The 13,306-nt window shown below is 43.3% G+C and overlaps 1 protein-coding gene across 2 annotated transcripts; it reads left to right on the forward strand.

The window, feature by feature from the left end:
- Positions 1-1,031: 1,031 nt before the first annotated feature.
- Positions 1,032-11,736, forward strand: LOC112875089 (importin-4). 2 transcript variants are annotated; one of them, XM_025938789.1, is made up of 20 exons: positions 1,032-1,456; positions 2,612-2,744; positions 4,218-4,354; positions 4,454-4,499; positions 6,192-6,407; positions 6,488-6,991; positions 7,112-7,246; positions 7,373-7,588; positions 7,661-7,750; positions 7,853-8,094; positions 8,164-8,252; positions 8,869-8,909; positions 9,035-9,065; positions 9,152-9,274; positions 9,359-9,573; positions 9,678-9,773; positions 9,856-9,968; positions 10,745-10,880; positions 10,969-11,073; positions 11,145-11,736. In XM_025938789.1, exons 1-20 carry the CDS (start codon positions 1,182-1,184, stop codon positions 11,343-11,345), a joined length of 3,144 nt encoding a protein of 1,047 aa, XP_025794574.1. In that variant the 5' UTR covers positions 1,032-1,181; the 3' UTR covers positions 11,346-11,736. The 2 variants fall into 2 exon arrangements, with proteins under 2 accessions (XP_025794574.1, XP_025794575.1); XM_025938790.1 differs by having other exon boundaries at positions 1,327-1,456; positions 2,677-2,744.
- Positions 11,737-13,306: the final 1,570 nt, after the last annotated feature.

The raw sequence follows: 13,306 nt of genomic DNA on the forward strand, positions 1-13,306 counted from the left end.
CAATGGGGCCTCCTCCTGTAAGAATGAAGCCTCTGACGTTTGGCGCGTATGCTCAGGAACGTCTCTCCAGCCGGGTTCGACGCCAGCTGCTCCGTATTCTCAGGGCTTTACTCAGCATGCGTGGTCGATGGGAGCTTCTGCACACGGTGGTCTGTTCGGTGTGCCGGACTGGGACGGCGGCTGCGTTAGTTTGTTGGAGTTGGAGGGCGGCGGCGCCGGACCAGAAATCATTGGCCCCTCCGAGACGTATGACGCTCCACCTCTACAGACCCAGGATGACCCGTTCATGCCGGCGGCTCCTCCGCCTCGTCCTCACTGTGCTCTAGATGCACTCACGTACTCGGAGGGCCACGTACGCTGACGGCCTAGGACTAGGGGGGAGGAACAAGAGAGCGCGAGGACCGGGACAGGCGGAGTAAATACTCCTGATTCGATGGATTCTATATATTTAAACTATTTTTTTATATCATACTATTTTACTTTTAATGGCTTGATGTATCGTACTATCGTAATATTTGGATTCTACGTTGCAAAACGTTATCGCTTAACCATCTTCATACGAGTTTTAGATACCGTAATCTTTTTCGTAAAATTGAACTTAAATTGTATATGTATACAAAAGAGTATGACGAATAAATCTTGTATTTGAAAAAAATATAAATTTTAAATAGTTTGTAAAATATAAATTCGAACAAAAAATAATAAAGACATAAATCCGGGCACCTCCCGCCCGTTGGGCAGGCGGGATGTCTTTGCGACGGTTGGAGGTGTGGGGCCGGATACCTCCCGCCCATCCAACGGGCGGGAGATGCCAAATCTTTTTCCACACCCATATTTCCAAATTAGCACCCCGTTTTCGAATTTATTTTTTTAATTTTTTTTTTAAAATGCTCCGCTTGCCAGGGGCCAGGGCTGCCGGCTGCCGGCTGCAGGAATAATAAAAAAGCTTTAAAAGGAAAAAAGAATAAAGCAAGAAAACAAAAACGAAAAGACAGCAATTTCCCAACTGTACTACTAAACCCCTCCCGCCGCGCCGCCACCACAGCCCGAGCGACCGCACCTCCAAATCGATAGGGTTTTTGCTCTCCCCCTAGCCCGCCGCCGCCTCCTCCGCCGGCGCCGCCGATCGCAGCAAAAGGGGGGCTCCAGGCGGCGGGCAGCAGCAGGAACAGGCGGGAGAAATGGCGCAGTCGCTGGAGCTGCTGCTGATCCAGTTCCTGATGCCGGACAACGACGCGCGTCGGCAGGCGGAGGAGCAGATCCGGCGGCTGGCGCGCGACCCGCAGGTGGTCCCGGCTCTCGTCCACCACCTCCGCACGGCCAAGACGCCCAACGTCCGCCAGCTCGCCGCCGTGCTACTCCGCAAGAAGATCACCTCCCACTGGCCCAAGCTTCCCCTGGACTCCAAGGCATCCCTCAAGCAAGCCCTCATCGACTCAATCACGCTCGACCACAGGTCCTTTACTGACCACCTTTCCCCAACCCCCTCGGTTTCCTTTCCGTACGTTTGTCTTAGAATTTTGCCGCTTTTTATTCACTCTAGTTGCGCATTTGTGCTGCCTGCCTAATGGAAACTTGATTGTGTGTTGAACTGATGAATTAGTGCTGATTATGGAATTGAATTGAGGTGACTTTTAGCAAACCTTCCTGTTTGGGAGGCCATTGCAAGATAGAGTTTTCATGTTTATATTGGGACCACAGTTGCTCATATAGTTTTATATGCCAATTGGGTGGACATTCTGCTGGTGCTTCACCCAATTTTGGATGAGTATTAAGTAGATTACGATCTGCCCAAGATATTCTCGATTTCTCCTCATGGAAGTATATTTTCCGCTGAACTAAACTAATTCATAGTTGCTCTGGAGCTGATTAATTCCAGGGCTGCACGGCATGCTTTGTTCAATGGTTACATAGATAATGTGTTATGGTCAAACTATGGTAACCTTTCGTTCCTGGTTACTTAAGGTCTTGAGTGAAAGCTGCTTAGTTCTTGTTAGTGACATATCTTTTATTACAACTCACAACTTACGCTCTCGCGGAAATCCCTTTTAAGAGTTTAGACAGGTAAGAACTGACAAGTGGAAGCAAAGAATGCAGGGATTTATATATTTTCTTGTCAATATTTCAGAATTCTAAAAACTATTCATACCTCATTCAATGGCATTGAATCCTTGTGTAGGGTTCTCTTTCACCCTAGACATAGAGTCCACCCAAAACTATTAGAAGTATTGTAGAATTTCTTCGCCAAAACGAAGCTTTGCATTGCTCATTTTGACACCTAGACTCACAAATACATGTAATTTGTTAAATTCACCTTCTAAATTTGCATGGCATGAGCATTGATCAGTGCTTACCATTAATTGGTCACCAATGACTGGATCTGGTAGGTGCATGTCTCTAGTACAGCCAAAACTAATCAGAACCTGATGAGATCCATAAGAGATCATTGGTTTCGTGGAGACCATGGTTGCAACGCAAAAGTCTCATCATGGGGGTGCGAATTGTTGCATATGAAACATGTACTTGTCATTTGTTTTTGATCTGCTCTATAATTTTGTGTTCACATGTACTTCTATTAAGCTTAGAGTTCTCTGTTTCTTTTCTTATGCAGTCATCCTGTAAGGCGAGCTAGTGCAAATGTCGTGAGCATTATAGCTAAGTATGCTATCCCTGCAGGAGAATGGCCAGAGCTATTACCTTTCCTTTTCCAATGCAGCCAAAGTCCTCAGGAAGATCATAGAGAAGTAAGTCAATTTGGTGAAGGGTTATTCCTACCAAGTAGATGCATATATACAGTATTCATATTGAAAAATAATGAACTATATGTTACTATTTCCTTATATTAGATGAATTTTAAATTTTACCTGTAGCAAAATCCTATTTGCAATGTCATTTTCGTTTATTTACTCTAGGTTTCTGAATTTTACCACATTATGTTTTGGTATCCTGATATCATATCAGTGGCGTGTTGGTTAGCCCTTTCATAATTGCTTGCTGTGCACATTAGTCTCATAGGAAGGAATAAAGGATAAATCTTAGGAGATAGGTAGACGGTCTATACACTGTACTACCGATTTTTTTTAGAGTAAAGTGCATGACTGGTCCTTAAACTTGTCCGCCTATGTCATTTAGGTCCCTATACTCTCAAATTGCATATTTAGCCCCTTAAACTTGGTTTCTGGTCCCATCTAAGTCCCTATACTTTCAAAATACATATATGGACCCTTAAACTTGGCTTCAGTTGTCATCTAGGACCATGTACTCTCAAAATGCAGTGTGATTCCAATTATATTGCAAAACTTATTTTTTATAGATATAACTTAATTAAATTTTGGCTTAGCATGTGTAGAGAAAATTGATGAGTATCAATCAAGAAAGCTTGATGATTTTTCACTTTTGTTTAAAGCTTAATGAGTATCATGCTCTATTCTTGGAATATTGTTCAAAAATTTAATAACTTGTAGCTACACTTTGCAAACTAGAATCAAGGGCTTATAAATACGTCATGGCTACAAAACGAGTAAAAAAAAGACAATAAAAGTAATGGCTTGCTTGAAAACATAACAATTTGATCCTATCATACTTTATTGGTTGGATGACACCATATTTTGAGAGTATATAGATCTAGATGACACACAAAGCTAAGTTTAGGGGGCAAGATCTGCATTTTAAGGGTATAGGGACCTAAACGACACCTGAGACCAAGTTTAGGGAGCCAGATCTGCAATTTGAGAGTATAGGGACCTAAGTGACACAACTAGACAAGTTTAAGAACCGGCTACGAACTTTACTATTTTTTTTATATCTGCTTAAAATCTTCTCTGTTTCATTTAAACATCCATTACAATTTTTGCATGCTGATTAACAACACAAACAAATGCTGGAAGTCACACTGTTGATGCACATGTGATAACTAATTCGGCATCATACCATTTTCTATGTCTGTATTCCTAGACGATTCTACTTGCTGTTCACTTCCCTATCATTCAGACAATGCGTCTGTTGATGTCAGCTATTCTTTTGGGCTTAGTAGTATATATTGGTGTGGGGCAAGCATTTTCAAGCCCTGTATTCTTTGGTAATTTTGTTTGCTAGTAAAATTTTTTACATTTTCAAAGGTTGATTGTACAGGAAGTAACTGCTGCATAATCTATGCAAACAAAAAAATAATAGTTCTGGCAGTCTCAATGATTTGCTATCATTTTATTTCTTTGCAGGTGGCTTTGATTCTTTTCAGCTCCCTTACTGAAACTATCGGGGCTACTTTTCAGTCTCATCTGAACAATTTGCAACCTATTTTGCTGAAATGTCTGCAAGACGAGTCTAGCTCTCGAGTCAGAATTGCGGCCCTAAAGTATGGCTAAATTTGGTGACCGAAAGCTTATTGCAAATAATATGTCTGGCCAAGTTTTGCTGTGGCTAAACTACTTCTTTTTCTTTCTCGGTGCAACAGGGCTGTTGGATCTTTCATAGAATATGTCAATGATGGAGGTGACATTGTAAGTTTTACTCGTCAGCTGTGATTTTCTTAAAAGTTTGTCTGTTTGGAGTTAAAAAATGCACCGCTTTTATGATTATTCTAATTGGTCCTACTATTTTGAATATTTCGTTTGTTATTTAGATCTGTGTTTTGTTTACAGCAACTGGTCCTACTGTATTTTCCTAGTGCTTGCTATTTCGTTCACATACCTTAATAGTGATGTTCTCTCTTGTGTTTATCATAACATAGGCTTTGACTCATTGCTAATATTTACTACACTAACCTCTTATGCCTATGAGCATATTTGCATAACAAAAGTTTTCCTTGAGATAAGTGCAGTTCCATCAAGCTATTTATTGTCATACTTCCAGAGAAAGGCAAGCCACATATTTTGAGGAGTTTCTGTACCTGTGATTTTTGTTTGTGTTTCATGTTAACTAACTGTGTAGTTTATTGGAGCTTGGAACAAATTGCATTGGATGACTGAATCTAATTATTATGATGGATCCACATGATATTCTTTCCAAATATGAAATTGTTTTATTCTACGTACAATGTGACCATGATTACTGACTTACTGTACACAGATAGTATTTTCTTACACCCCGTTTGGATGTAGATATTGGAGTCTGGAATTCAGAATTGGCATTGGGAGCACCAAATATCAGCTGTTTGGATGATTTGAGAATTGGCATTGGAAATTTACTCCAATACCAAACGGTATTGAGCATACTGCCGCAGCCCCTGCCACAATGCTGAGCTCTTCCCCTCCATATTGGCTGAAATCGGCCTCCTCCTCTCCCCGCATCTCCCCTCTTCCTCCCCTCTCCCTGCTCGCCGCTCCCTCTCCCTCTTCCTCCCTGCTCCTTGCTCCCGCTCCCGCTCCCTCTCCCTGCTCGCTCCCTGCTCCCTCGCTCCTTCTTCCTCCCCGCTCCCCTCTCCCTGCTCGCCGCTCCCTCTCCCTGCTCGCTCCCCACGCCCTCTCCCTGCTCCTCTCTCCCTCTTCTGCTCCCTCTCCCTCTCCTCGCTCCCCTCTCCCCCTCCCCCTCCCCCTCCCTCTCCCTCTCCCTCTCTCTCGCGCGCATCTTGCAGAGGTGTCGCCGCCGCCGCTGCAGGACCCCAGCCCCCGACGACCACCAGGGGCTTCCTCCCCTGCCCGCCACCACCCACGGTGGCCACCTGGAAGAACAGGTGCAGGGTCTCTGCCGGCCCGGACGGCGCCGGCAGCGGCGCCCATCGGCTCTCCGCCAGTTCCCGTGGCACCATCCGATACGAGTTCACGGGCCCCCCTGAGGCCGCCGCCGCCGAACGCTTGTTGGCGAGGAGCTGCGATGGGGGCTGGGTGCAGTGGAGAAGACGACTGAATTCTCATTTTGATTGTAGGCACATCCAAACACGAATTGGTATTCGCCACTTTGTTGAATTCCGTCCAACAATTTCATCTACATCCAAACAATGGATTTGGTATTGTGACCCATTTCCAAAGCTACTCTGATTTGGTATTGAGCCCAATTCAATACCAAGCCCTCCAATATCGACATCCAAACGGAGCGTTAGAGTTTTGTGCACTTGTTTTAAATGTCCAAATATTTGGATCCTCCACTTCCTGCTTAGATAGTGCAATTTGGTTTCGTGCTTAGTCTTGCAGAATATACCATTTGACACATTGCCACTGGCTAATGTTGTGGTTATGTGTGTGTACGTTATGTAGGTCAAAATGTTTCGGGACTTTGTTCCCAGTATCTTGAATGTATCAAGACAATGTCTTGCTAATGGCGAGGAAGATGTTGCTTCCATTGCATTTGAAATTTTTGACGAACTAATTGAATCTCCAGCGCCACTTCTTGGCGACTCTGTAAGGTCAATTGTGCAATTCTCGCTGGAAGTTTCTGCAAACCAGGATCTGGAAATAAATATAAGGCAGCAGGTTTTGATCAGCACTCAGCATCCTCTAATATGTCTCCATATGATTTGCAGATCAGTGACTTGTTACAAATGATTTTTCAGGCTATCCAGATAATTTCATGGCTTGCAAAGTTTAAAGCATCTTTCTTGAAAAAGCACAAACTGGTTGTACCTATCCTGCAAGTTATGTGCCCTTTGCTTACGGAAACAGCTAATGAAGATGAAGATTCTGATCTAGCAGCAGATCGTTCTGCTGCCGAAGTCATTGATACAATGGCTATCAACTTACCAAGACACGTTCTTGCACCAGTTCTTGAGTTCGCTTCTGTGAGCTTTCATCACATTAATCCGAAGTATCGTGAGGCTGCTGTGACATCACTGGGTGTTATCTCAGAGGGTTGTTGCGAACATTTGAAAGATAAATTGGAAGATTGTCTGAAAATTGTTTTGGAAGCATTAAAGGATCAAGAGCAAATGGTTAGAGGTGCCGCATCCTTTGCTCTTGGTCAGTTTGCCGAGCACCTGCAACCAGAAATTTTGTCTCATTATGCGAATGTACTTCCATGCATCCTAAATGCTCTTGAAGACCCATCAGATGAAGTTAAGGTATCGCTGCAAAAGTAGATGACGTTTTCTGTTCAAAATGGGCAGCAACCTTTTCCATGATGCTTTAGCTTCAACCATGAATTTGGAAAATATAAAAAATTAATGCATTTGTTCTTGCAGGAGAAATCATATTATGCCCTTGCAGCATTCTGTGAGGACATGGGTGAAGATATCCTGCCATATCTAGATCCCTTGATATGCAAATTGGTTATGTCTTTGCAGAGCAGTCCGCGGAACTTGCAAGAGACATGCATGGTGTGTGTAGTAATAAATAATACTAAATAAGATGTACTTTTTGATGAGTGATAAGTCTTTGGAAATATGATAACCTTTCCCCCCCAAAATGATCTTTCATTTTGACAATGATGATATTTTCTGCAGTCTGCAATTGGCTCTGTGGCTGCTGCTGCAGAGCAGGCTTTTACCCCATACGCAGAAAAGGTCCTTGAAATGATGAAAGGTTTTATGGTGCTCACTAGCGACGAAGATTTGTGTGCAAGAGCTAGGGCTACCGAGGTTGTTGGGATAGTAGCCATGGCAGTTGGCAGAGCAAGAGTTGAAGCGATACTGCCCCCCTTTATCGAGGCTGCTATTTCTGTGAGTTGTAGTTACAGTACCTTCGGACACTTTTACAGCCTTTAATCCTCATTATGCTCTTCATACTTGCAGGGTTTTGGATTGGATTACAGTGAACTTAGAGAATATACTCATGGTTTTTTTAGCAATGTTGCTGAGATTTTGGGTGATAGTTTTACACAGGTAATAAGGGGAACTTTTCTTTAGCAAATAAAGGGACTTTAAATTTTATTCAATTTCTGAGTGATGTTTATGTTTATTGAAATGAATTGTTGTGCGTTGCAGTATCTTCCTCATGTTGTACCTCTCGTATTTTCTTCCTGCAACTTGGATGATGGTTCTGCTGTGGACATTGATGATGCTGATAGTGTTGACAATGGATTTGGCGGTGTTTCATCTGATGATGATGTTAATGATGAGCCAAGAGTTAGAAATATCAGTGTGCGGACTGGGGTATTAGATGAGAAAGCTGCTGCAACACAGGCTATTGGTTTTTTTGCACTACACACGAAGAGTGCCTATGCTCCGTATCCTTGAAAAGGTGCTAATCCTCCAGTTGCAGTTTCACCTTTCAAAACTTCCTTAACTGATACTAGGTATCTGGAGGAGTCACTGAAGATTTTAATCAGGCACAGTGGGTATTTCCACGAAGATCTGAGGCTCCAGGCAGTCATTTCTTTAAAACGTAATTTATTCCCTACTTCTCTTAGATGCATTTTCACTGGGCCTTTGTTTCCTTTGTTCTGTACTGTCAACATTGTGGAAATTTCATTGTTAGGCTAAGTGATTCATCAAAAATAAATGGTGGTTGCTAAACTGTAACTGTAAGAAAACAAATAGCGATAAAAGTATAGCGAAATATTAAAAAAAATCATGTGAAGTGTAGCCTTTTAATTGATGTATTTTTATGGTCTGTGTAGCGGAGTTTCCTTTAAGGTCTGACAGAAAGATCATTTCAGATTGAAACTCCAAAAGTTAATAAAACATTAGGTACGCTCACAGGTTCACCCAGTGATAGTGCAATCCTAGGCGCACACAGTAGGGTATTACTATAGGAAGGGACCAAATATTTTATGATAGTTACAGCGAAAAGTATTAATGCTACTATGACAGCAATTTTGCATAGAATGCAGAATGGTATGTTGTTAATCAACTTGATTCATCATTACTTCATATTTTTTCATTAATACGGGCAAGTATACTTTTTTAACACATTCTTGGTTTATGTTTTTTTGGAGTGATCCATAAAATATGTGATTGTACGATTTTATTAGTAGTTACAGTGTTATCCCTTCTTGCAGATATCCTAACTGCAGTTAGGGCAATACCTCCTACACATGCTGTAAGTATTCTGTTTTGCTAAATATTCGTATGCTACATCCTTCACCCCTTCCATCAACTTAAATATGATTGTTGTAAAAAAACATTGAAATTCTGATGGAAAATATGTTTTTTTGTACCATGCAGGATGTGCAAGAGAAACAGAAGGATGTCCTTGGTAAATGCTGGATATAAATATCACCACATTTTAAGTTCATGTGTCCTGTGTGATATCAAACAACCATGCTGTGTTTGCTTTTCCAGATACGGTTCTGAACATCTATATTAAGACCATGACAGAGGATGATGACAAAGAGGTTGTTGCACAAGCTTGCATGAGTGTAGCAGACATTGTGAAGGACTGTGGTTTTGCTGCAATCGAACCTTGTAAGCTGCACCTGTCCTGTACTAGTTTGCCTCAAAATACTAGGCTTTGTTGTTAAAAAGTATTGCTTCTGTGCTTTGTTTCAGACATACTAAGGCTTGCTGAGGCGACGCTGGTTCTTTTGCGTCAAGAATCAAGTTGTCAGCAAGTAGAGTCGGATGGTGAGGATGATGGCGACATTGATCATGATGAAGTCCTCATGGATGCAGTTTCAGATCTACTGCCAGCTTTTGCAAAAGTGATGGGTTCTTATTTTGATCCTATCTTTGCAAAATTGTTTGATCCATTGATGAAATTCGCCGTATGCTACTATCCCCCTTCTCTATGCGCACATGCTCCATATTCCCATTTGTTAAACGTGATTAATTAAGTGAAATTTGAAACTATTTCCTGGAATAATTGCAGAAATCTCCCCATCCTCCCCAAGATAAGACTATGGTTGTTGCAACCTTAGCTGAGGTCGCTCAGGAAATGGGTGCTCCAATTTCTGCTTATGTTGATGTACGTTTCTAGCATTCTTGACATTTGTAAAAACTTTATCATTTCAATGACCCTATTCATGCTTCTTTTGATTTTTCTTCAGAAGATAATGCCTTTGGTGTTGAAAGAGCTTGCATCATCTGATGCTACTAATAGGAGAAATGCTGCTTTCTGTGTTGGTGAGATTTGCAAGAATGGGGGTGCTGCGGCACTAAAGTATGTATTAAGTTATGCTAGAATTATCATATTTCATGTCTTGCCTTTAAGCACCTGACCATCTTTGGACACTTCTGCCTTGCACTTTCCTAGTATAAAGAATACTCTTGTTTTAACTTTTAAGGTATAATGCGTATTACTGCATTAGTGATAAAAGAAGACATGGTGTGCACTATATTTTTCTTATGTTCAGAAAAACTAGCTGATGAAAAAGCATTTTACTAATTTAATTGCTTAAATACAGCAATTTTCTTATAGAACTGAAGGGAAGGCGGTATCATGTTCACTGTATCCATATTCCATATATTAGATTAATATGTCAGTAAGTGAGCAGTTGATTAGAATTAGTGTTGCCTTTAATACTTCTCAATTGCCATAGTATCTGAATTATGAATAGGCTGCAAGACCCATAGGTTGTTCTAGGTTCCCTTTCATGACTGAAGCCTAGAAGTAAACATGACGTGGCAAGTCTGTCTTTCAAAGTTCTTGTCAAAAAGACCAATAGATCAAACTATTTTTTCCCTCTAGAGAATAGCTGCTAGGAGTTTGTTGATAAAGTTGAACACTGTTCATAGATGTAAGGTGCTCTCAAATACTAAACTGTAGGAAGAGGGCAACTAAGAATCGCTAGACATGCTTGGTGCTGTTCCATTTTATAGCCATGAATAAATTACATAATATCTCAGATTACTAGTTTAGAATCTAGGGAAACCTGAAGAGTTAACATTCCATCATGTAAATTCATCACTCACTAGTTATTGTTCATCTTTATGCAGGTACTATGGGGATATACTTCGTTCTCTGCATAATCTGTTCAGTAATTCAGAATCAGATGATGCAGTAAGAGATAATGCTGCTGGTGCTATTGCTAGGATGATAATGGTGCAGCCTCAGTCAATTCCTCTGAACCAGGTTCGTATGACATTTTAGCTGGTATGTTTGGACAGCTTTCTGTTTCTGATTTTAAGAGTGTGACGAACACTTTGTTTCATTCTTATAGGTTCTTCCAGTGTTTATCAAAGCTTTGCCACTAAAAGAAGATCATGAAGAATCAATGCCTGTCTATAGTTGCATCTGCAGTTTATTACTATCATCGCATCCCCAGGTGATTCTCACACCAGATATCTATCATCGGTTTTTATTCATGGGCTGAACCTAACTGCGTTACTGTTGCAGATCCTTCCTCTTGTGCCTGATGTGATACATGTCTTTGCCCAAGTGGTGGTATCCCCAGACGAGAGCGATGAAGTCAAAACAAATATTGGCAAGGCTGTATCTCACTTGATATCTGTCTATGGCCAGCAAATGCAGCCTATACTGAGTGCACTGCCACCAGCTCATGCAAACGCATTGGCAACATTCGCCAGTAGAAGATGATCACTGAGAAGCAACATTTCTTCAGTTCTTTGTTCTGTTGGATTGTTTTGGTTGTCAAATGATTGCCATTTTCTGAAGGCCATCATTTGTCGATTGTGGTTAGATGGGATCAAACCAGATGGGATGTCTGCATCGGACATGGGTGCGAGTGAGCAGAATTCTTGTTTTCCTTTTTGGAGATAGTGGTGCTCATTGGAGCTGTGTGCGCGCTTGATGGTGCAAGCCTTGGCCATCAATGCATTTGGCGAGTGTGCCTGTATTCAGGTTCCGGTTTTGGTTGTTTATTATGCTTGGTTCCATAATTCTTTTACCGCGCTGTGCGATTCATTGATTACTGTTGTATATAGAACAGAGTATTTTTACATAGAATATATGGCCTTTTGCAACTTTATCTGTCTTGGAAGTTTTGTATACGTAGAATACCACTTGTGGGATTATTCGTCCGGATTACATAGCCTTGTCGTGCCCAAGTTGGAAAAAAAGGCGCCTCTTTTGCCGCGAATAGAAAATTATGTGATCGATCAAATAAATCAAAAGAATCAAAGCTTGTGCAAAGCTAAAGCGATTAGTCGGTGCAGCGTGAGCAAGCGTGGCCATGCGCCCGTTGATACGTGGCGCAGCTGCGCTATGCCGGTTTGGGAAACTTTTGTTTCTTCTTGACGAAGGATTAGGCTGGGACGGGAACCGGAGCATCGCACCGGTCGCTGTCCCCCGTCCGTGCTCCACGAACATCAGGGGTGGCAAACATCTTCAAATTTTAGTCTAAATAATTTTCTTAAAAGAACGGGTTTTAAAAGGACAGGCTCTAGTCTTATAAGCTAAAAATTAACAAGGATCAAATTGGATTGTGAAGAATGCACCAGAATCATGATCTGTTACCACCTGTACGAACCATCGGCAGCTGGTACCCTGCTCCCTTTAGTCGATGAGCAAAAGCCCGATCCAGTGGTAAAGCTCGCGATCGATGATCCCATCAACCATTGGACCGATTTGTCCTTTCCTGCCTGCTCGCTCGCCCCAGCCTTTTGGCCAAGATTTGCAACTGGCTCACACTAATCAGCTTTTAGTTTTTGTAGAAAGCAGAGACGCTGTGGTCAGGAATGGCCACGTACGTACGCGCGCGGGGCTCGCTCCAGCAAGTGAAGCTGAAGCCACCCACTGGCCACCGCCGGCGACAAGCATGCACCGCACCGATCTCGAGCGTGATCGGGCGGCGGCGGCGCGCGGCCAACCCCGGGTTGACACGCAAGGGGCGACAGCAGGACGACGCGGGCCGGCACGATCTCCGGCCGGATCCGCGGCCAGGCGCCCACTCACTACTGACTACCCCAGCAAAAGCCTACGGCACCGCCATTTTTGGCATCCCCGCACCCCGCGCCGGCCGCGGCCATGTGCGCCCCCGCCTCCCTCAGGCAAGGGTAGGCAAAGGCGCCGCCACCCAACCCCCCCCCCCCCCCCCCCCCACCCCCACACCCGGCCGTCCCTCGCGCTGGACTTTCGCGCGCGTCGCGTCAGATCAGCTGGCCGGTTCGGCCGGCGCGTGCATTTTTCCCTAGCGCCCCATTGGCCCGCTACCCGCGCGCAGGCAGGAAGGCAGGCCCGGCGCATGGATTGCTCGGCAGCTATACTCGTGCATGTAGCACGTCCTGCACAGGCTTTGCCCGTTAGAGCGGGGAGAGAATCCTGATCGAAGTGACCAGCAGAGCTACCTAGCCACCTAGGCCCGGCCGGGCGCGTGCCTCTTTTTAGTTTTTAGGAGGGAGGGGCGCCTTTGCCCTGTGGGTACGTAGAACGGTGATAGCACGGTGGTGACGGGAGATAGGCTCTCGAGGATATAAAGGAGGAGGTGACAAGGTAGCAGCCGCTAGCAGCGAGTGACGCGCTACTGCTTTGTACTAACATAAATATTGTGCTAGACTGCTACTAGTATGTACAGTATACATATCTTGGTCGGTACGGTA

The sequence above is a fragment of the Panicum hallii genome, chromosome 9, assembly GCF_002211085.1.
Source record: "Panicum hallii strain FIL2 chromosome 9, PHallii_v3.1, whole genome shotgun sequence".
NCBI lineage: Eukaryota > Viridiplantae > Streptophyta > Magnoliopsida > Poales > Poaceae > Panicum > Panicum hallii.